This window comes from Gymnodraco acuticeps, unplaced genomic scaffold, assembly GCF_902827175.1.
Source record: "Gymnodraco acuticeps unplaced genomic scaffold, fGymAcu1.1, whole genome shotgun sequence".
Taxonomy (NCBI): Eukaryota; Metazoa; Chordata; class Actinopteri; order Perciformes; family Bathydraconidae; genus Gymnodraco; species Gymnodraco acuticeps.
In genome coordinates this window covers 680155-704543 of record NW_022991085.1, presented here as the reverse complement: position 1 = coordinate 704543, position 24389 = coordinate 680155, and the positions used below count along the sequence as shown (strand labels likewise).

The 24389-nt window shown below is 43.9% G+C and overlaps 2 protein-coding genes across 2 annotated transcripts in view; both read right to left on the bottom strand.

The window, feature by feature from the left end:
* Positions 1 to 1580: 1580 nt before the first annotated feature.
* Positions 1581 to 17585, bottom strand: hao1 (hydroxyacid oxidase (glycolate oxidase) 1). Its single transcript, XM_034236814.1, has 8 exons — positions 16530 to 17585; positions 9042 to 9193; positions 8332 to 8596; positions 7848 to 8020; positions 7665 to 7756; positions 2923 to 3081; positions 2686 to 2755; positions 1581 to 2301 (listed from the first exon to the last, which is right to left on the bottom strand). Exons 1-8 carry the CDS (start codon positions 16664 to 16666, stop codon positions 2234 to 2236), a joined length of 1116 nt encoding a protein of 371 aa, XP_034092705.1. The 5' UTR covers positions 16667 to 17585; the 3' UTR covers positions 1581 to 2233.
* A 274-nt stretch (positions 17586 to 17859) lies between these two features.
* smg1 (SMG1 nonsense mediated mRNA decay associated PI3K related kinase) overlaps positions 17860 to 24389 on the bottom strand; it is a 101013-nt gene continuing 94483 nt past the window's right edge. The window contains 6 exon segments of the mRNA XM_034236815.1: positions 17860 to 19044; positions 20142 to 20248; positions 21415 to 21591; positions 23100 to 23200; positions 23344 to 23555; positions 23762 to 23989. Of these exon segments, the coding sequence (XP_034092706.1) occupies positions 18967 to 19044; positions 20142 to 20248; positions 21415 to 21591; positions 23100 to 23200; positions 23344 to 23555; positions 23762 to 23989 (903 nt within the window). The 3' untranslated portion in view covers positions 17860 to 18966.

Here is a 24389-nt window from a genome sequence, read left to right as displayed (position 1 = left end):
ATCTGCTGCCCGCAGCTGTTTTATAGAAGGAAAACCTCCTTCACTTCATGAAATGGCTGCAGCATCAGGAGGCAGCGGGACGTGTAACTCCGCTTCTGAGAAGTGCAGCACCAGCGCGCCGAGAGCTGTGCCTTACGCACCGCCTTCGCTGTGTTTACCTTCATCAGAACAGCGAGTGACTTCAGGCTGCTACGTGTTAACCACACACACCTCTACACACACCTGCCCGATTACTCCCCCTTTTATTAGTTTTATGAAGGAGATGTCCAGTCACCAAGGCGCATGGTGTGTGTGTGTGTGTGTGTGTGTGTGTGTGTGTGTGTGTGTGTGTGTGTGTGTGTGTGTGTGTGTGTGTGTGTGTGTGTGTGTGTGGTGTGTGTGTGTGTGTGTGTGTGTGTGTGTGTGTGTGTGCTCAGCTCAGCTCAGCTCTGTGTTTGTGTCTGTCCGACACCGGCATTTGTTTTCAAATGACCATGAACAGTAATTTACACACATCTGGCTAACTCCATAGGTAGCCTATATGCGGGTGTTCCCAAAATAAATTAGTTTAATCTTAATCTCGGTGTAGTGCTAAATGCTGTCGGACGTGCACCGGAACGAACGTCACTATTATAATATCTTCTGAAAACAAATGCCAATCACACACACACACACTTCATAATGCGCCTTCACCTCGTTTTCCCATCACTGGATTATCCGTAAATCATACAAACAAAACCAAAACGTTGATTTATCTGTTTTCCCGTTTTGGTTTAAAAACTGAATAACGTCGGTTTTTTTGGTTTTCCGTTTTTCCGAAAAACCAAAAAACGACACCGGTTCTTTTTTAAACGTTGTTAATATGTTTTGGATGCATTGTTCTATTATTTGTTCAGGCTGTTAGGCTACATACAATTAGCCTCCGTTGCTACCTGCTGGTGAGTAAATATTAAAATCAGTTAAAATTGACAACCGGTCCGCGATTTTTTTTTAATGTAGCCTATCTGCCGGTCCTTGGTACAATAAAGGTTGGGAACCCCTAATCTATCACATTCGCTAACCTGTCTGTCTTTAAATTATTTAAACAGCTCTGGATCATACTTGCCAACCTTGAGACCTCAGAAATCGGGAGCATTTCAAAACCACCGCGGGGGAGGGGTGCTAGTGGATCGCCGGAGCTGGATTAACATTAACATGCTTATTGTAGTTGTAAGGGCACTGCCACTGTCAGAGATATAGCTCAAATACTTCCAAATTTCGCTTATGGCGTCTTTTTTATCAACAAGCCGAGGCGCAGTGGCAGCTGCACTCCCACTTGCAGCCATGCTTCTCGTTTTCTCACATGCTCTGGCAGCTAGCGCGTGGCCGAGTGCACGAGAGAGGGGAGGGACGTGCTTGAGAGGGGCGGGACTGCAGGCACGGCTGCAGTGCAGGGAGTGGACGCAGAGCGCTGAACACACACGGCTCTTATTAAAACGGCGCTTTCTCACCGGAGTACTTTCCCCCGTCATTCTTAAAGTACCGATACTAATGAAACGGAGGAATCGTACCGTTTTTAACGGCAGGGTATCGCGGTACCTTTCAAGTATCGGTACACCGTGCAACACTAGGTGGAATACAGGGTATGCCGCGTTTAGGAACCGTTAAGCAGAACCGAAATTGTGTATTTTGTATGGATACCCGGTACCCGGCATTTTGTTATCGGTTCTCATCTGGAACCGAGTTTCGGTTCCCAACCCAACCCAGAAGTGGTTATTTTTTTGCTAAACCTCTCTAAAAAGAACAAATGTCACTTGTTTTGCATCAATCTTGATACAGGGTACTTATTATATGTTATAGTTTGGATTCTTAAAGCTGTTAGTCTACTATCATCATTTAAGGGTGGTTTTCACTATAAGTAATGGTTTATTTTTGGAAGGACACTATAATTAAAAAATGTTTACTATGTTCAATCTGAAATTACTTTAAAATAAAAATAAATCTATTAATTCTGACTCTTCTACATCCAACTCACAGGTTTATCATTGCTTTGAGGAAAAAGATTATTAATTTAATCCTTTTAGAAGGGAAGATATAGTCATTTGTTCTGGGAATGTCATTTTCGAGCCTGAGACCTGGAAAACAGGCTTTGGGCTAAACTGGTTAGGTAAAACCAGTTGTTGCAATACATTTGAAAAAACACGGATGAATACAAAAATAGTTTCATAATATGACAAATAGCAGTATAATATTGCCTCATCAGCAGGTTCATCTCTTACATCCTGGAAGTGAAGTCTGCTCTCCTGACCAGAGACCTGCTGACCTCAGATACAGAACGACAACCTACACACACACAACAACACACACACACACAAACACACACACACACACACACACACACACACACACACACACACACACACACACACACACACACACACACACACACACACACACACACACACACACACACACACACCACACCACACACTCACACACACACACACACACACACACACACACCACACACACACACACACACACACACACACACACACACACACACACCACACACCCACACACACCATCATTTGTAGACATATCAACTATTTTTCTAATTTCTTTTGTGTTTGTGTGTGTGTGTGTGTGTGTGTGTGTGTGTGGTGTGTGTGTGTGTGTGTGTTTGTGTGTGTGGTGTGTGTGTGTGTGTGTGTGTGTGTGTGTTACCTGAGAGAGCCATAGCCAGTCGTAGCTCCTCTTTAAAAAGTTCCAGGATCTCTGTCACTCCCTCTTCCCCCTGGATACACACACCATCTTTATTTATCAAATCTTAATGAAATTAAAGTCTAAGAGCATACGATTTTAGTTTGGACAAATAAATAAAAAGTAATACAATTTGTCAAATTAATTGAGAAATTAAGTTTCACTTTATGATTATGAGTGTTTGGGGGCGTGGCTCTTCACCTGACAGGCGAGCCCCCACAGCACGGGGCGGCCGATGAAGACTGCCTTGGCCCCCAGAGCTAAAGCCTTCAGCACGTCTGACCCCCGCCTCACTCCTCCGTCCATGAAGACGTCACAGCGCCCCTGCACCGCCCCCACCACCTCCTCCAGCACATCCAGCTACACACACACACACACACACTCATTTATTTCACAATAAAGTATGGAGGGATAATTCCTCCATACATTTTTTTAAAGTTTTTGGTTAAATTCTCAAAATAAGGCCTGTGGTTAGTGCAAGTTGTACAAAGGTTCCCATTTTGTTCTTCAGTATATAAAAAAAACTGTAGATACCCCACTGGTGGATGTCTGTAGCTTTTTGGTGTCAAAAACAGCGGTTACTAACAAGTGTCTAAATGAGACGACTTAACGTCATCAATCCGAACATTAGCCCGCCTTTAGCTTAGCAGTGGTAACGTTAGCCATTGCGGTTGTGCATGTCCATGTTAGCTCTTCACTTATGGCGATTGCATTTATGTTGCAAAAATTAAAAAAGTGGTTGTAATATGTGGAGATGATCCTACTGAACAAAGCATATTAAGTATCATAGACGTATTTTCTGCAATATTCCAAAATCCAATGAGAAGAAACCCACTGCGTATTGTTTAGTGAGGCCTTTCCATGTTAACTTTCAGATGGGCCTACACAAATAAGTAATTACTGCTCCACTCGATATTACAATGTTAATCTTTAGGATTAAAACTAAGCCACTAAAAGAATGTTCTGTGTAACAATTGCCTTTAAATCATATTTCCTCTGTAACATACGGTTCCACTGTTCCAAACTGCAATAATAAAATAGAAAAACAAATACATACCTCTGCTTGACTGTTTAACTTTGGATACCCTTTCCTGCCCCTTGTTGGAATTGTTTGCCTGTTCACTGAACTTCTGGTTGTGACCCCTGCCTGCCTTGAATCTAGTAAAGCTACTACAATGTGTTTCTCTGGGCTGTGCTTTTGGGTCTGTCACTTCAAGTCATTACAGAAGTGGCTTTGGACCAGTGGCATAATACCTGCGCTAACCAAAAAATAATGTTCTGGAGTGCAGGATTGCTGTAACCGTTTAAATCAAATGGCTCGGCTCAACTCTACTCAACTCACTTTGGTACCAGGTCTTTTATCAATGTTGTTTTCCTCTGATAGTACTCAATCAATGTAGGCAGGATTCCTAACTGCTCTGCATGGCAACAATGTAATGAACTACTGTGACATCATTTTAACCCAACATAGCACAGCCACATAGCTCCATCAAGTTCTTGATGGATCCTTTATTCGAGTCAAACTTAGAAATGTAATAATCTGTGTGACAAACTAACTTTTATGATACTGACACGTTTTGTTCAGCAGGACAATCTTCACATATTAACATGATTTTTAAAGGTTTCCTATTATACAATTTTTAGGCATATATTATAGGTCTCAGATATATATACATTTTATGAAAAACATGTCTATGAAGTTTTTTTGCTCAAAATACCAAACAGATCACCCATTGTAGCCCTGCCTGCCTCATACCCCTCTATTGCAGCCCTGTTAGAGAAGTGTTGATTCTGGGTCTGTAGCTTTAGAGAAAAATGTGTGAAAAAAAAGAGGGGGGGAGCTTATGTCTACTCAGAATTCTACCGAGATACTCAGCTAAATGCTGCCGTGATGAAACACCATATCATGTTCCAAACCACTTCAAGGATTATTTCTGAAACAGTATGGAGCTCAAATACTTATTTTCTTGCGGCGAGTTCCTCTTTTTTTCTGCTTTTTTACACATACTCTCTCCAGTACAGATTAGCTCTGAGTGTTAGCGATGCTTGCTAATGTTAGCACAGACCATATTACTTCCAAAATACGTTGCGCATTGTTTCTCATAGCGACGTTTCTGATATTACGTCATATCAGCAAATCTGGATGAGCTCCGTTGCAGCCCCGTTTTTAGAGATGTGGGTACAGAGGAAAAGAGAGAGGGTTTTGTTTCCTGACACTTTGTGAGTTCCCTTACTCACCGGGGACACATATTTATATATAAAAGACATAAAAAAGTGCATTTTGCATGATAGGAGACCTTTAAGTAAAAAGCTAAGGTTGGGCTATAAAGGAACTACAGCCCGGTCACATGACTTCATGTCACTGACGCTAAGCTAATAGATGGTGCAGTGAGAGTCCTAAAACCTGGAAGTGAGTTAGCATTTTACCACTACCGGTTCCCTCGTCTCAGAGCCAATGGGATTTCTCCATAGGATTTTGGAAAATAGCTGGAAATAAGGTCTGTGGTTGAGACACATTTAAGAGACGGATCACGTTTTGTTCTACGACATTAAATCCATCAGCAGTGACCCCACTGGTGATTTATGAAGAGTTTACGTGTCTGAAAAACGATGGTTGTTACCAAGTGGCTGAATAGGACTACAGAAGTTGTGGAGGACGTTGTACGTCATTACGCCGAACACGTAAACACTCCCGCTAAGTTTGTTTGCCCTGTTCTGCTTGAAAGCAAGTACCTGCCTCCTGCAAACTGTTCAAACAAACGCTTCAACTTGTACCATTTACAATCTGTATTTTTGAATATCGATCTTGAGTTGGCGTGACGTTGAAGTCATGCGACCTTGCTGTACTCGGCTGTAGTTAGTTTACAGCATAACGTTAGCATTTTGCTTCTGGCGATTAGATTTATGATTCGAAAATTATAAAGTAGGGTAGACATGTGGATATTATCCGGCTGAACAAAACGTGCATTTATCAAATAGGTTTGTTTTCCAGAGACCATATTTCAAGCTATTTTCCAAAATCCTGTGGAGGAATCCCATTGCTTTTTTGTCGAGGGAACCCGAGCGCAGTTTACTTCTGGGTCGGCATACGTCATCCCTGCACCACTCTATGCCAGCTAATGTTGGGCTATAAAGGAACTACAGCCTGGTCACATGACTTCACGTCACCACCGCTAAACTAAAGGTAGTAAGTAGAGTAATATTTTTGTATATCAATTTGACACTGCTTATTTTTTGTATTGTATAATAATTCTCATGTTACATTTTTGCATTATTGTTTTACACATTCGAAAGAAATCTAATCAAATCAAATCAAACAGCTAAGCTAAAGGTGGCTAATGTTGGGCGTGATAACGTTTAGTCGTCTAATTTAGTCACTTGTTAGCAACCGCCGCTTTAATGACATATAGAAGCAGGGTTGCCAACTCTCACGCATCTGGCGTGTGACACACGCTTTCACTCTCAATCTCACGCTCTCACGCTGCCCAAACTATTCTCACGCCAAAAACAAGATGAACCGGCGATCGTTTTTGGTTGGTTATTTACAATGTTGAGTTGACAGCTGCTCAAGCTGTCGATCCGCTCCCTCCCCGCCCCCACCACTCTTAACAGCGTTAACAGACAGCAGAGCAGTGGGAGCCGGTTGGTCAATCCCCGACCCGTGTTGCGCATGCGCAGATCTGAGATCCAGTAGAAATGATAAAAAGTAAAGTCTGCTGCTTATTGTTCTACTAGGCCAAAATAGAGTCAAAGACTATATGAGAGTGAGAGTGCATTAATTAATATATTTGGCAGTTTGGAGTAAGTCTGTAGATTTGTTTGTTGGATACATTTTCTCGGAAATTATTGCGATAAACGATAATATTGTCGACACCTGTTGAGATATAACATACAGACATCTATAGTGTATGACTCCATGTATGACTGTGTACCATATATTGTTTATGTAAGTAGCTGCGACTACTAACTGTGTTCATTGGTTAGGGCTGGTGTTCATGATTGTGATGTCACTACCTGGGGTATAAGACCGTTGGAAGTCACGCCCCTTCTCTCTCTGTCCTCAAGCCTCTTGAGATGTGTGCCTATAATAAATAACGCCGTGATGAATGGCTAAACTTGAACTGCTGAGATTATTCGCCTTTCTGCTGCAGGAGACACAAGGTATAAGTCTAAATCTGCTAACAGCACTGTTGTATGACCATTTTAGACCACTGACATAATGATAATATATAATAATAATTCAAGTACATCCTTTCAAACGGCTAGTCACATCCTCATGTAAAAGGCAATTTATCAAGTTCATTTTTATTTATCGTACGATAAGTCAATTAATTGCTTATCGCGACAGGCACACAATAAAACAGTGGAAACAAACATGTGTTTGCCCTTTATAGTCTGTGTCCAATATTTTGTATATTGTATATATATATCCTATATATATGCTAAGGTCCCGCTGCTGACACGATAGCAGTCATTTAGCGCATATGTGTAATTAAACCCATGATATCAAAATCTCACTCCAGCCAGGTACCCAAAGTTGGCAACCCTGATAGAAGCTTCAAACTAACACCATTGTGGTGTTTACTACTTTATGTAATGTTGTAGATCAAAACTTTAAAATCTTGAGAGCTTATGTTAACCACAGACCATATTTTGGTAAATGTAAATAAAACAAAACGTTGACTTCGAGACTTTGGAAACTGGAAGTACTAAAATGCGGACTCATTTCCGGGTTTAGGACCTGTTGCTGCACCACACTATAGGGAAGGTAGAGAATAACACCATACATTTCCTTTAAAGGGTTACACCTGCTAGCAGTTTGTTCATTAGAATTAACAGATACAATGTTGGTTTGTCTGTTGTTAGTATACAACATGGAATAATTGTAGGTAAACATTTATTTATTTAAAAAAAGAACAATATACAGACAAACACACACTGACCGTGGCAGGAACCCCATCCAGCTGTCGAGCTCCGTGATTGGACACCAGGATACCATCGACTCCATAGTTCACAGCTTGGACAGCATCCTCAGCTGAACACACACATACACACACAAAGTTGATTGACGTTGATTGAAGGTAATTCCTTCATCGGGGTAAGCAAATGTTTGTGTGTGTGTATACCATTTAGGACTCCCTTGACGATCACAGGTAGGTGTGTGTGTTTTTTCAGCCATGTGATGTCGTCCCAGCAGAGGGTGGGGTCTATCGCTTTGGCAACGTAAACAGCCAAACCACTGTCGTTGCCATAGTTACCCTCAGAGAAAGCCAGGGAGGCTGATGAGAAGTTAGACAGGCTGGACACACACACACACACACACACACACACACACACACACACACACACACACACACACACACACACACACACACACACACACACACACACACACACACACACACACACACACACACACACACACACACACACACACACACACACACACACACACACACACACACACACACACACACACACACACACACACACACACACACACACACACACACACACACACACACACACACACACACACACACACACGTACGTTAGGACACTGTGGACTTGATGGTACAGTTTTCCCCTGCTGTTTTGGTCGGTTCCTACCTGAGGTGTGAGGGAAGTTTAAAGCGGTTGCGCATGTCATCCAATCGCCTCCCCAGGTAAGGTGTATCCACGGTGACAAATATGGCCTTATAGGCCGCCTCCTCTGCCCGGCGGACCAATGACAGAGTGAGCTCTCGGTCTCTGTAGATGTAGAGCTGCAGCCACATGACCCCGCCTCCTGTGGCTGTCATCGCTGACATCACTTCCTCTATGGTGGATGTGGCCCAGGAGCTCAGCATCATCCCTGTCCCTGCTGCTTGGCATGCTGGGTAGAAAAACAATATAACATATTTTCCACCCTCTATAAATGTGTGGCATGGATGACGAGTTGTGTTGACTAGCTCTGTTGTATTTTATAAGAGCTGTAGCTCCCCTAATATGAAGTAAATACAAAAAGTTGACAGATTACACATAATTGTATTATGTTAGTTCAAAGTAATAATATTAAAGCTCCCCTATCATGCAAAATGCACCTTTTTCTTTTCTGTGTCAGAAAATAAACCCCTCATCTCCAAAAAACGGGGGAACAACGGAGCTGATCCAGATTTTCTGCGGTCATGATGTAATTTCAGAAATGTGGGCTGGCTTTACGCCCAAGGCCCCATCTTCTGGTTGCGTTAGATTGGGGTCTGAGATTAAAAGTTGTTCTGAGCCTGCGAATGAAAAACTGTGATTTATATTTCATTTTCTAGTAGCACACAGCGTGGTACCTCTGGCTGTGGCCATCTCCCCCTCAGGGTGGGCCATCCTCTGCATGGCGGTGGCTCCCACACACACCGGCATGCTGAGCTTCTGTCCCAGCACAGAGACGGACAGGTCCACTGAGGAGACGTCCCTCAACACCCGGGGGAGGAGACGCCACCTGCACAACGTCACCAGTTCATTCTTTCAGACTGTTTCACACAGTCGGAACAACAGAGGTTAAACTGGATCAACTGTGGATAACGTGTGATAGCTGTGACACATTCAATGACACTCACAATCAACAAACTGTGTTTAATCTCGATTTTGCACGTTTCTATACTATTGTGAAATGATCAAAAAGGAGGTGAAGAGTCCTAAACCTTGGAAATAAGTCATAAGTCACATTTTTTTTGGAAGTTTTTTGGTTAGATTTATGAAATAAGGTCTGCGGGTAACAAAAGCTGAATACATTTTCCCCTTTTGTTCTACAATTTAAAATACGTCAGGAAATAACCCACTGATGAATGTCAACATTTTTGTCTTAATCAGACGACTAAACGTCATCACGCCCAACATTAGCCACCTTTAGCTTAGCAGTGGTGACGTTTTGATTGATTGATTGATTGATTGATTGATTGAAAAGTTTATTAACAGCTTGTATATTGGGTACAGTACAGTACAGCTCAAAACATACAATTGTTAAGGGGATGCAGACCAGAGAAAGACTTTCGTCTTGTTTACATCAGGGTCCCCCATTTCCAATTCATCATGTCATTAAGACATATAATACATATTTGACATACAGATGGCTTATTTACAATTTACATACAGGTGGTTTTTTACATACAGATTGCTTGTTTACAATTTTCATTTTAGATTTCGTTCAAATACATCCTAACCGGACATTTAAGACATACCAAGTCTACAGATATACAGTTAGTAACAGAGTCTAAAATGCGAGTATATACATAGATGGGGGGGGGGGAAGCTGTCCATTGAACGACAGGTTGAGATTTGTACCATTACCGGGGCCAGTTTTGCAATGCTCTCCCCCGAAGGTGCTCTTTAAGAGAGGTTTTGAAGGTAAGTATAGTTTTACTTTCCTTCACAGTTGTGGGAAGAGCGTTCCACCTTGATGTGGCATAATTGCGAAACGTGTATTCCCCCTTTTTTGTGCCAAATCTGGGTTTCACATGATTTGTGGAGCTCCCTCTGGTGTTATGATCATGGTATTCCTTGACCTTTGGGAATAATTTTGACATGTACATGGGTACCATAGAGGTGTAGTGGATCTTGTAGACCAGGCCCATTGCAAGTAGCTGTACTCTGTCGTCTACTCTAAGCCATCCTAGGTTGTCAAAGTGGGCAGAGGTGAGGTGGGTTCTAGATGAAAGGTCAAGCAGTAGTCTGACCAGTTTATTTTGCGATGTTTGAAGTTTTATTTTTAGCGCCTTGGAGGTGCTATGGTACCATGATGTGCAAGCATAGTACGTGAAGTCATGTGACCGTGCTGTAGTTCCTTTATAGCCCAACATTAGCCTCCTTTAGCTTAGCGGTGGTGACGTGAAGTCATGTGACCGTGCTGTAGTTCCTTTATAGCCCAACATTAGCCTCCTTTAGCTTAGCGGTGGTGACGTGAAGTCATGTGACCGTGCTGTAGTTCCTTTATAGCCCAACATTAGCCTCCTTTAGCTTAGCGGTGGTGACGTGAAGTCATGTGACCGTGCTGTAGTTCCTTTATAGCCCAACATTAGCCTCCTTTAGCTTAGCGGTGGTGACGTGAAGTCATGTGACCGTGCTGTAGTTCCTTTATAGCCCAACATTAGCCACCTTTATAGCTTAGCGGTGGTGACGTGAAGTCATGTGACCGTGCTGTAGTTCCTTTATAGCCCAACATTAGCCACCTTTATAGCTTAGCGGTGGTGACGTGAAGTCATGTGACCGTGCTGTAGTTCCTTTATAGCCCAACATTAGCCACCTTTATAGCTTAGCGGTGGTGACATGAAGTCATGTGACTGCACTGTAGTTGGAGTTTATATGTGGAGATTATCCTGCTGAAAAAAACGTTTAAGTATCATAAATGTGTGATGACAGAGATTATTTACTGTTACATCCCAAAAATCAATGGGTCAGCCTACAAATGTACGTCATCATCATGTACCCATTCCTTTTGCAATAACTCTATTCTGTGTGTTTGGTGTGTGTATTGGTTGAGTGTTTTATATTAGTAGTGATATTATGGGAACACTGGGTCAGTCTAACATCTGGAACTAAATCCGCCTCAGACTAACAGCTGGTCAGTGAGGGAGCTCAGTGTGTTAATGACTAACTGTCCAAATGAAAATGATATTCACTCAGTATTCCCTCCAATGTTTATGACATCTTACCTACTTTAAACACATGTTCAGACTGATTCAATTCATGATTTAGGACCATTTAGTAATGAGGGTTAGTTTTAGGGTATTTGTTAAGTGTTTTTTATTTTCTAATCTTTCTCTGTGAACTATCTCCAATTTTAGAAAACTTCATAATATTGTTGTAGTGGCTTAAAAGTTTCTAGAGCAGCCACTTCCAACATACGGGGGTGGGATTTCAACGCACAAATAATTCAAAACGATAATCCATTTTGTCAAGATTAATCCATTTATTTTCCATTGCCGCCGCATACATCTTTCCTTCTCTGTGTGTCTGCTGTGTGTGGTTGAACTGGTTTAGCTTCCCCCGTCTAACACCAACCCCTTCCCCATAAACAGACATAATATAGCAAATAAAAGACCAAGAGGTGTCAACAAATATATTTGGGGCGTAAACAACTAAGGTGAGTAGGTAAGTATTTAACAATTAAAATAAAAACAAAACTTATATAATAAACTCAGTTAAATGTCAAAATGTGAATCTGTTTAGTGTCTGGGCTCATATTCTAAGTGCTCATCAGGGTGTGCCGTTTCACATACTGTATCTCCACTCTGTCTTATGATTTCATATATATTTTCTAACTTTTTGTAAATAAATAAATAGAATGTTGGGCCGCCATATAGCTCAATAGCTAGAGATGGCGGCTGGGGCCCTGGGCCATTTGCCACATGTCATCCCCTCTGTCTGCATGTGTCAACTCTTACAATAAAGACACTGGTAGCCCAATTAAAAAAAATACATTGATTTGAATTAAATCCACCCGGCATTGGATAAACTTAGTGAGCCAGATCGTGACAGTCTGCTGGGTTAGTTGGGCTTTAACCAGTCACAAGGGACTTTATCATTGGGATCAGTGTACCAACACTGATGTTTGCTGAACCAGAGATGATGAAACAGTCAGACTGATGCTTAAGGTGATATAGACGAGTTGACTTTATAGACAAAGGGAAATTAAATTAAATCTCTTGGCGTGGAGCCTTCAAACAGTGTTGAGTGAGGTTTGACAGATTGATATATGCCATTGAGATAAGATTACCGTTATTAAAGGTTTAGGCAAACATCATCTCACTGTCCTTACTGACAGTTTGGATTTGAATACAGTTTGTTTTGTGTAAACTGTACACATGGCTCCGATACAGAGGGACTGTGGACTTGAAGCACAGTTGATGAGTGACAAACACTGAGCTGCTCTAATCATTACCAGCGTGTTTTTAAAGGGATGAGGAGCACAGTTATAAGTTGGTAAAGAAAACAAAAATAAGTCAAATGAGGATATCTACAAAAACCTGACAACATATGCACAGCATTTAGGAAAGATACACAAACATTTACTAAAAGCGTTGCATAAACGAAATACAGCAAAAAAACAAAAACACTTTAACTGAAACTAGGGCACACAAAAAAGTGAGGCTCACAGCTGGGACGGGGCACTTGGTGACGTTCAGGATTATAAAGTTGGACAACTGTCTCTGTTGTTATCTGTTATAACTGTATACTGTGGTGACCACCTATTTAACCACTGGGACATAATTCAAACTTGGAACTACAGTTGCGGTTATTGTTCCCACACGGACATGTTATGGGTTACCTATAAATAGTGTGTACCCTCTTGGCTCTCTCTTGTCGACCCGGGCTGCGACCCGACAACATGTCCTTTACAGCTTGTGAATAAATTACTATTCTTGCCCCTTCCTTGCATCGCCTCTGACTCCATATCTCTCGGCACTACACTGGTGACCCTGATACGTCTTGAGAAGTTTCCGGGACGGAGACGAACACAGCAAAAGGAACTCGAGTTCCTTTCTCGAAATGCCGGGGTTTGATTGGAGACGTCCGTGGCTGCCACCGGCACGCGGACTGAGGCTCGGTGCGCGCTCCGCAGAAGGCTGGAGACGTTGCTCGCCGTTCCCGCATCGGCTTTCTATCCAACGGGGGGACGATGCACGACCTGCTGGGTCGACCAGCAACCCCATTGCTACCTCATGGGTTTGTTCTTCGGGGCATGCGGCTGCACGTCCCGGCTGCTAACCACGTGGGGCTAACGACGGCTGGCAGCTACCTATGGCTGGCAACTACCCATGGCTGGCAGCTGGCGGCTAACCACGTGGGGCTAACGACGGCTAGTGCCAACGGCTATCAGCCCTTTTGAGTTTTTTTTTTCTTCTGGTGCCGGAGAGGAGGTTCGACCAGCCGGTTGACCTCATGTGGACACTCTCACCTTTTTCACCACCTCCACGGCGGTTCCAGACGCCACTCACGTTTCCATCGACGCCTGGGTGGTGCACTCCTGGACCCCGTCTCGCCTCGACGGTTTTGGACATCGCCCATGCTGCCATCGGCACGTGGGTGGCGCGCTCCGGAGCCTGTCTGGCCTCTCCTGCCTTCCGGGGATATCCAGACGCCACTCACGTTCATCGGCGCCTGGGTGGCGCACTCCTGGACCCCCTCTCGCCTCGACAGTTCCGGACGTCGCCCATGCTCCATCAGCCCATGGGTGGCGCGCTCCGGGACCCTGTCTGGCCTCTCCTGCTTCCCGGGGATGCCTCAGCCCCTTCTGAGGACTTCATGCCCGCCGCCACGGCACGTCTGCCTGCGGCCGGGTTGCTCTCCTGCTTCCCGGGGATACCTCGACATCTGCTGAGGACTTCATGCCCGCCACCGCGGCACGTCTGCCTGCGGCCGGGTTGCTCTCCTGCTTCCCGGGGGGACTGCTCCTCTCTTCCGGGGATACCTCGACGCCTGCCGAGGACTTCGTGCCCGCCGCCGTTGCACGTCTGCCTGCGGCCGGGTTGCGCTCCTTCCTCCCGGGGGGACTGCTCCTCTCTTCCGGGGCTACCTCGACGCCTGCCGAGGACTTCGTGCCCGCTGCCGTTGTGCGTCTGCCTGCGGCCGGGTTGCGCTCTTTCCTGCTGGGTTCTCCGCGACACCTACTACGGCCCCCTTACAACGGCCCGCCCCCGGTGTGGGTGCCCTCGCCCTCGTTAGGGCCCCTGCCCTCTCCTGCGGCCCCCTTTCGTGGCCCGTTCCATGGCCCGGTCCTCACCTGCGGCCCCACCCTCCTCGGCCCTTGTGGTGCTTCCTCCACGGACGTGGGGATATATATTTTTTTGCCATGTTTGAATTCTGGGGGGGCTTGTGTGGTGACCACCTATTTAACCACTGGGACATAATTCAAACTTGGAACTACAGTTGCGGTTATTGTTCCCACACGGACATGTTATGGGTTACCTATAAATAGTGTGTACCCTCTTGGCTCTCTCTTGTCGACCCGGGATGCGACCCGACAACATGTCCTGTACAGCTTGTGAATAAATTACTATTCTTGCACCTTCCTTGCACCGCCTCTGACTCCATATCTCTCGGCACTACAATACCCAGTATATTTGAAATGACTAGGTTAGCTAACTTGCTAACAGCAGATCTACAGTAATATCAGGAGTCATGTGATCACATTTTTTAAATAAGCTGAAAAAACATTTTAGTTACATTTCCAACAACAGAGACAGTTGTCCAGCTTTATAACCAAGCGCTCCGGTCCCAGCTGTGTGCGTCACTTTTTAGTGTCCCCTGGTCTCCGTTGTGGGGCGCGACCCCTAGTGGGTCGCGGAGGTACTGCAGGGGGGGTCGCGGGAAGATTTTTTTATTTTATTATTTTCTCGTTTTAGCTTTGTGAAGCACCTCGAGATGACGTTGTTTTTAAAGTGCACCTATATAAATTAAATGTATTGTTATTATTATTATTATTCAATTGTAAACAAACACTGCTCGAAAATATCTCATTGGTCAGAGAGCTGTGGGCTAATGCTGCCTTTTGCAACATCCTACTTGTGTGAGATCGGCTTTTCTGCTGTTGCTGCCATCAAAACCAAATACAGATCAAAGCTGAACATTGAGAATGAACTGAGAGAGTCTCAAAACAACAGCCCCGCTTTGAGAAGATCTGCGAGGGAAAGCAAGCACACACAAGTCATTGATAGGCTATGTGTGGAATAGGAATGGTAAAGTGATGTGATCGTTTGCAACCTGCAGTAGAAATAGTAGTTCATTCATATATTTTCCTTAAAGAAATTTGAATTTAAAAATGTACTACTCAGGGAAGAAGGCCAACCAGTTTTAATTAGGCCAAAGTAATTCACAGTATCTATTACAAGCACTTTAGTTCATGTGTAATCCATAATAAAATATAAAATGATAGTTGGATCTTTGTATCTTCTTATTATTAGCAGAGAAAATGTAATGTTTTTACAACAATATACAATTAATCCTACCAATATAGATGGGAACCGGGTTGGGGGGGTCCCGAAAATATTTCCAATACCCAAGGGGGTCCCGACTGAAAAAGTTTGGGAACCACTGCCCTAATGGAAGTGTTTTGGGCCGTTGTTACACGTTTGCACCTGTCAGCCACCGTACATCTCACACTCAGTATGCCTATACACAAAATATGAAGTCCAGAACAAACCCAGAGGATTATGGACATTGTGGTCATCATGTACTTTATACCTAACATCTCCGAACATATCTTAGTAAACACACTTATACACAAGTATACATAGTGTCTATTGAGGAACGTTACATGGGCGTGCTATGGCACAAGGGACTATACTCCTGCCAAAGGAAGGAAGCCTCAAGCATTATATGTTTCAGTTTCTACGTAAGAGGGGCCCCTGAAGGGACATTATTCAAAACATAACCTTCACATGCACACATTTTATTAACATGTAGGTGCACACAAGTGATGCACATGTTGTCACAAGGATAATAAAAAGAGCTGCTTGAGACAATACAAAACACAATAATATTATGAAATAAATCAGAAAACAAGAAATGACAACAGAACCAGAGGAACATGTTCACGAGCTGAATGAAGGACAACAGAAGACCTGCAGTCAGGTGTTGCACCAGAGACACTGAGGTGGAATAATGATATGATATTAGAATGGATTGAACCACTCTGTATTCTTTGTATCCGACTCTTGCTGTGCTTTAAAGGCTGAGGCACAAAGTAGATGTGTTGGAACATCATGCTAAGACTCTGTCCAACAGAGCTGCTCAGTGTGTGTGTGTGTGTGTGTGTGTGTGTGTGTGTGTGTGTGTACCTGTTAAAGGCAGCCACATTGTCAGCCAGTGTGCTCTGCTCATCAGCTCCTGAGCGGTAGTAATCGTAAACGGCTTTAGGAAGAACTTTCTCAGCTTCTTTCTCGAAGTCGGACACACACACACGCTGTCCTGCCATGGCTGTCCCCTGAGTGTCTGCCCCTCACACACAGGACACACACACAGATAAACAGAGCCGCTGTAATCATTAACCTGCTGCAGCCGGCCTCTTCCGAACCATCACTTCTGAGGGGGGCAGTTTACACAAGATAACAGAACAAACACTACATGTTATTTAGCTTTGATCCAAACCACTCACTAGACCCTCTGTCCTCCGATTGGCTGCTGCCCTTTATACAGTGTGTTTAAGCTGAATGTTTACAAAGACATTGTAACACTTTTTTCACAATTTTGAAGTCTACTGTGAGGATTATGAAATAAAATTGACTGATATTATTGGAAGTTATATATAATTATTTTAAATCTATAATGCTAAAATGGAATCCTCACTTTGGTTCCAAACATTCCCTTTTCGTTCAAGGTAATACTGTCCAAAAGAAACGGTATGTTTACTGCTTTTAGGGATATTGCCCAATATCTGGAACAAAGTCCAGAAACCTGCCGCTCCGCTGCGACTCCGACTCCTTTCAAATCCAGGCTGAAGGCTTTCCTTTTTGCCTCTGCTTTTAATGGAACTATTCACATCTTGCACTGTAACTTGTATTCATGTTTTATTATCTTTGCTTTTTAATGTTTGCGTTTCCACTGCACTATTTCTTAATGCTCTTATTGTCTTTCCTTTTTGAAAAGCACTTTGATTGCCTTGTGTTGAAAGTCTTCCCCCTGTAGTAACCATGGCTGCAAAATGCTAAACTATTTCATTTCATGATATGAGTAAAGATAGAAAAAGAAAGAAGTGCTCCTGATACAATCTGACAATCCTCCAGATGAAACAATGTGCGAGGAAAGCCAAGTGTCCTCAGCGAGGTAAAGAGCAACCTGTGACCAGTGACTAGAACATGAGCCTCAGGGGGACCAGGGAACTCCCACACAATTCGGGGTCCTTTACATGAGCAGTCCGTCCTTCTTTTACTTATGAATTGTCCTGGTCAAAATCCCTTGAATTAATTGACATACTATCAGGAAAAGACATGGCTATGTTTGGGGACGAAAGATGCAGTGTTGAAGGGGGGGGGACATTGCCTAATCATTTTGCAGGCATGAGTCAGACCCAAGTAATATCTAGAAGCTGTATAAACAGCTGGAGTTATACAAACAAATGAGGTTTCTTGTGTCTATGGATTCTCATTGTTCATTAAAAACACTCCACACTTCATAGTTCAATGTTTATTTGGCATCCAACAAAATCCAATAAAAGCTTTAAGAATTAACATTTTGCACCATCACCAAAAAGATAAATTCTCCCACTAAAAATGTAAAACTAGAAAGTCAATATTAATAAAATGCAAGCATGGGGGGGGGGGGATGGTGTATGAGGCAAGCAACAGCTTGTGACAGGCATTTCAAAAAAGGCAGAAAACATCTACAGATCTAAAGAAGGACAGAAGAGTTACAGAGCTCACACAGACTGAAGAAACACACCAAGAAAAAGAGTGAGGCCGCCCTCGTGGAGTGACCTCATGCTCTACGAGATGAGACATCAGAAACTAGTCACATGACAGGCCGTTCACTTAACCACAAAGAACCTCCCTTAGAAAACAACTCCAATCAACAATTCTGTAAAAGTTTTGACTGTTTATCAACCAAAATACACCACGTTGACTGTTCCCCTTCATTTCCTTCACTGCAGCTGCTGGGTGGTGTGGATTCAGGATCCTGAAGGACCTTGGCTCTCAGCGCCTGCCAACCCGCTGCCAATCACAACGGAAAAGATTAGAGAAAAACAAGTGTGACCATGTGAGTGGCCCATCTGAGCCCCCCCGGTGAAGTCCCACCCACAGCGCGGCGGCTGTGTGCTTCAGAGGGAGGCGGCTCACTTCCTGCTTCACCCTGCCCTCAGGTGGACTCTGATTGGCTCAACAGGATGCAGTGATTTATGGGTACAACTTGACGGTGAGCTATGCAGGTGAGGGGGGAAGGTGTTTCTAAGTCGAGGGTGAGGAGGCGTTTGCCTTCCTTCCCCCTCCCCCCATCCGGCACTGCGTTGCCTGGTCAAACCCCAGAAAGGAGGGCGGGGCGGCAGGCCCACAAAGCGTGTGTTAGCCCGCTCGCCGGAGGTTGGGGGGGTGTGGTTGCAGCGGTGCTACGAGGTCGCTGCACCGGTTTGGGTGCCCAGGAGTTTGGGAGGCGGATTGAGCATCCGCCTCCCGTTCGCTCCCCCCAGTGTGGCCCGGTGCTGCTGTTCCGACACCCCAGACCCGCTGGACTCTGGTGGATCTCCAAGCCTTCGCTGGAACAAAGACATGAAGGAGCAGGCGCTCACACCCAGGCCGTCCAGCCCTCATACAGCTGAGCCAGGTTCTCCATGCTGGTGGCCTCTTTGATCACCACGTCCACCTGAAACACAGCGACTCAGCATTAATATTCAGACCACGTTTAACCATCAGACACTGCTCAGATCATTCAATATTAGTACTGACAATATGCCAGACTCTGAGAGACTTCCAGCTGATCAGCCACAAACACACTTTGAAATGAGTTGCTTTTCTCAACACATTCCTAGATGTCTCATTCTAGGTACCGTCTAAGGCAGTGCTTCTCAAACTTTTTTCAGTAATGTACCCCCTTTGAAACATTTTCTCAGCCAAGTACCCCCTGACCGATCCCGAACATTTTTGATCGAAAAAGCCTATATAAATAATTACAATATAGTGATGTTCCCTCAGTGTGTGATGTATTAACTCCTTCGTGGTATGCATTACAACAAACTAAGGATATTTTCATTTTATGCATGAAAAACAATAACATAACACTTTTATAAAACAGATTTTTCCAAGGAGTTTTTCAATTTAAGTAATATGTTATTGTGAAAAACTATAAAATACAATACACACATTTGACATGTTTATATGAGGACCCCCTTGGTGGTTTTAGGAATGTGTTATATACAATTGTGTTTTCTATTTAACTTATTTTACTAAGATTCTTTTTTTTATTCTTTTTTTTTAATCTCACGTACCCCCTGCAGTACCCCAACGTACCCCCAGGGGTCCGCGTACCCCCATTTGAGAATCACTGGTCTAAGGTGCCTGTTAGCTAGTTCATTAAACAACAAGTCAGACAAAAGTGCCACTAGTCGCTGAAAAAGAGTGACTAGTGGTAGTATTTATTCAAATAGTAATAGTAGAGTGCCAAGCTATTGTGACGATACTACAATATGCTATGACTAAGTGCTAACAAAGAGCAAACCCGTGTAAGCAACTGCCGTCTGATATCAAGGGCATGGAATGAATACACAAACGGATGCCATAGAAGAGTGCCTGAGACAGAACCCCCACCCTGAGGCTCTCAGTGCCTGGACTTCAGACCAGCCTGACAGACAGCATCCACCTTCACCCCCCCTCTATGTCCCATTCATTGTGCCTCCTTCATTGAATCTTTAAAATGACATTGTTGTGGCGCGTTACCTGCTAGTGAAATGATGATTAAATTACCTGCTCTGTGACGCTCATCCTCCTGTTGGGGTCGATGTCTCTGCCCTCCAGCTTGGCCTTCACCCTCTTCCACACACTGACTGCGTACGAGTTCCTCTCCTGGACCGCTGCAACACAATCAATATCGAGCGTTCATTCATGCTCCTTTCATTTTTTTTTATTCAAAGTCTACCGCAACCTTCTCTATATAACTGACAACATGTGTTAGCATGTCTATTAAAAGTCTGAAAGCCACATCTCTATTAAAATGTCTGTTTAGTCACGCTGTGAGGGTGACAGACATGTAACAGGTAGATAAAGGTTGAGCAGCGTCATTGTGTTGCTCCTGGGGGGGGGTAATATGTGACCTGCTCTATCGAAATCAGTCGCATTGACCCGAAGACACATTTTGAGTTGTATACACTGCTGGAAAGAGGAGATTCATAGCTTTCTAATGATATCAGGATTGTTGTTGTACTCCAAATATTAAGCGAAATATGTCACATTATATAATGACTGTCACCGAGACATCATTTTGAGAAAAAGGCCTTCAAAGTTTTCTCTTCTCTGGAATCCATCGATCTGATTGGTTATTAGCAAATGATCAAAATACTACGGAGGGAAGATATTTTCGTTTGGATTACTGGTCTGGGGGAAGCTCGCGAGTGTGTGTGTGTGTATACGTGTGTGTGTGTGTGTATACGTGTGTGTGTATACGTGTGTGTGTATTTTTGCGTTTGTGTGTATTGTGTTTGTTTCCCGGGGAAAACCCTCACGAGAAACACCGGCTGTTGTTATGCCTGCTGTGACGTTAAGTTACTCCGTTCTCCGCTTGTAATTATGCCGAAGCTTCAAAGTTGTATTTATCATCTGAATTTGCCGAAACAAGTTTAATATTCTGAAAGCCAAGACTTTGTTTAATTGAAATTATAGATGAAAACAAACTGTAACGGACCCTGCCGTGTTGTCTATGATTACTACACTCTTACATTCATAATGTCAGCCGGAGGGAGGGGGGGGGGGCTGCGCTGTGGAACAGCAGATTGCGAATGAGAGGTGCCTGTCTTCGTCCCTTTACAAGCTTCAAACATGTATTTATCGTGTGATTTTGGAAATAAAAGTTGAATATTCTGAAAGCCAAGACTTTGTTTGTTTAAAATCAAACAAAACAGCCGAACCCCGAAAAAATAGTTTTTTACGTAAATCCACGTTTATTTTAAAATGAGCCGTTGCGACTTCCGACTGATTTCGATAGAGCGGGTCACATATGAGCAGTCAGTCAGTGAAGAAGTACCTCGTCCTGTTTTGGGGTCCCGTACCGCCCTCTTGGGGCTGGGGTTGAGGCCTTTGCTGTTCACCAGCAGAGTGCTGGGGGGGGTGTCAGTGGGGGTTCCCAGGTTACGGGGGAGAGCCTTCCGTGCATTCTGGGACATGGAGTCTGGCTGGGTCTTCACCCCACTGCATTTAACAGCTGAGGAAAAGCAGATATGACATGTTCAAAAACATACTTACATGAGTGTTCTATCGTAGACAGCAGCTAATTCAATTCAGGCAGGTTTAATAAACCATGAAGCAGTAAGGACTAACGTAGAAACCTAATCATGAACCTAGAGGTGCCTATTTCTCTATGTTTTGTTGACAGAAAGCTGCACAATATGAACATTGAGACAACAGTCACAACACAGGAAGTGCAATGTCACGCAAGTTAGGAACAGCAACATGTAGGGGTGTAACGGTATCCGTATTCGTCCCGTACCGTCGCGGTTCGGACGTCACGGTTCGGCACATGCAGTCACACGGCGAATAAGCCTTTTTTTACGAGTGGGAAAAAAGTCTGTCACTCAGGGCAGCATTACACTATATATAATCCAGGGGGCGGTATTGCGCCTAAAAGCCAGCCGCCCATAAATAACAAATGAAGAACAAGAACAAAACAAAACGAACACAATACATGAAGAAGAAAAGTTAGTAGCTAATATGGCGAGTTCACACAACACACAGGAGCTAGAAGACCCACCTGCTTCTTTTAAATCAGGTGTGTGGGAACATTTCGGGTTCCCTGTGGACTACAACAATGATGGGGTGTGAGTTGTGGATCGGACTAGGACAGTGTGTCGGCGTTGTTCGACAGCGGTGCGGTATGCTAGTGGTAACACGTCAAACATGCTCAATCACATCCGAGTCAGTCTCAGTCCCCAGCGAGAGGGTTTTCTCGACGGCAGGTGACATAGTTACCGCCAACAGATCTGCCCTCCCTACTGACAACGTAGACAAACTCATCTTTTTGAAGAACAACTTGAAAATAGAGTAAAACTTGAGCACCTTTATTTAGGCATAATGGCCTCACACACTCACAAGTTAATTACACATGTTAGACATTGCTCCTAAAGGAACAGATTTTATTTTGTTTTATATTATTGTATTTATTTTATATTTTGACATCAGGAGATGTTATACAGTTCTGTATTGCCTTTTATTGATTGTGATTCAAACACTTTCTTATTATTTATTTTAATATTTTCAAGACATTCTTTTTAGCTGTACAGCTTATTGAACCTTTTTGTTTGACATCAGCCAATATAAATAATATGGCCATCTGAGTGTGTGTTACTGGTTGTGGTTTGTTTTTAACTGTGTAATACAGTTAATGATTCCAAATGTTAGAGTTCCTTATTTTCAGACCAAAAGTTGCACGACTGTTACAAATAAATAACAGCAAAAAAAAATTATGCATTTGGGACTTTTTTTTGCTTTTCCTTGTTGTACCGAACCCGTACCGAACCGTGACCCCCAAACCGAGGTAAGAACCGAACCGTGACATCTGTGAACCGTTACACCCCTAGCAACATGTCATGCTACAAGTTTTTGCCACAATACTTAAGGAAAATAAGAATAGTGACAGTTTGTATTGACTAATCTACAAGAGGAGATAATTTACTGGGTTATATATCTCTGGATGTGACAGCTGCAGTGTCCTACCTGCTGCGAAGCTGGTCTGAGCGGCAGACACAGGACTGGAACACTCCCCCTCTCTGTCTGTCACCAGAGGGGAGGCAAAGCTCACCAGGCCATTGTACACACTGTAGAGGAGTACACAGTGTTAGCACAGGATTTATACTGTGTGTGTGTGTGTGTGTGTGTGTGTGTGTGTGTGTGTGTGTGTGTGTGTGTGTGTGTGTGTGTGTGTGTGTGTGTGTGTGTGTGTGTGTGTGTGAGAGAGCACCTCTGGCTCTGGGCGTGCAGCTCCTTCAGGGTGGGGGGGATCTCCTCCAGCAGCTCCAGCTGCTCCTGGCTTCGAGGCTGCCCGCTGGCCTGCACCACCGTGAACAGCACCAGCTGGATGTTGTCCTGCCAGGCTTTGTACTCCAACAGGAAGTGCCGCACGCTGCCTTCATAGGTCACCTCCTCTCCGTCCGCCAGCGCCGCCTCCTCATCCTGTTTGGAGAAATAACACAGAAACACAAATGATACTTGTATCAAATAAAATAAGGTCCTAAGTGTTATGACTTCACTTCAAATTATTTAAATGTTCACAGACATGCAGATGCATCAGTCGTGTACGGGTCAGAGTGCAGGTCAGAGTGCAGGTCAGAGTGCAGGTCAGAGTGCAGGTCAGAGTGCAGGTCAGTGTCTTGTCCTACCTTGGACATGGCTCTCAGCAGGTGCTTGACGTCGGCCAGCTGGCGGTTGTGGTTGGACAGAGTGGTCTTGATGGAGTCCACCAGCAGCTGCAGGGTCTCTCCGCAGGACTCCAGCTGCTGCTCCCGCTCCTCCTGAGTCCTCCGCTCCACGCTCAGCTCCTCCTCCAGCTGCCTCTGGGCACAGCTCAGCCAATCAGCACTGCCGATGGGCAGGTCCAGCCCCGGGCTCTGTACAGATCAACAGAGAGGATAAAGTAAGGTGTGGATTTTCTCTCTTCTAGTTCAGCTATAGGGCAGTTTCTTTTTTAACGAGTTGGACGATACATTTTCCTGGAAATTATTGCGATAAACGATAATATTGTCGGCACCGTTGTAAGACCATTTTAGACCACTGACATAATGATAATATATCATAATAATTCAAGTACATCCTTTCAAACAGAACATTCAACATTGCAAATTAAATGTGAAATAATATTCAAATATATAAATTATATATAAATTATATATATATCTAAATAAATAAATAAATATGAGCACACATTGTCTCACAAGCAAAACAACCCTCCTTAAAACAACAGTAAAGCGTACAGTCCACTGTCCATACAAAGACCCAGATTCCTCAACA

Excerpts from the sequence above, each read along its gene's own strand:
- hao1 (XM_034236814.1), bottom strand. The coding sequence starts at position 16,666 with ATGGCAGGACAGCGTGTGTGTGTGTCCGACTTCGAGAAAGAAGCTGAG. Across the intron at positions 9,194-16,529 it reads AATGTGGCTGCCTTTAACAG|GTGGCGTCTCCTCCCCCGGG; the intron begins GTACACACACAC and ends GACGTTGTGCAG. Across the intron at positions 2,756-2,922 it reads TGTGGGGGCTCGCCTGTCAG|GGGGAAGAGGGAGTGACAGA; the intron begins GTGAAGAGCCAC and ends GTGTGTATCCAG.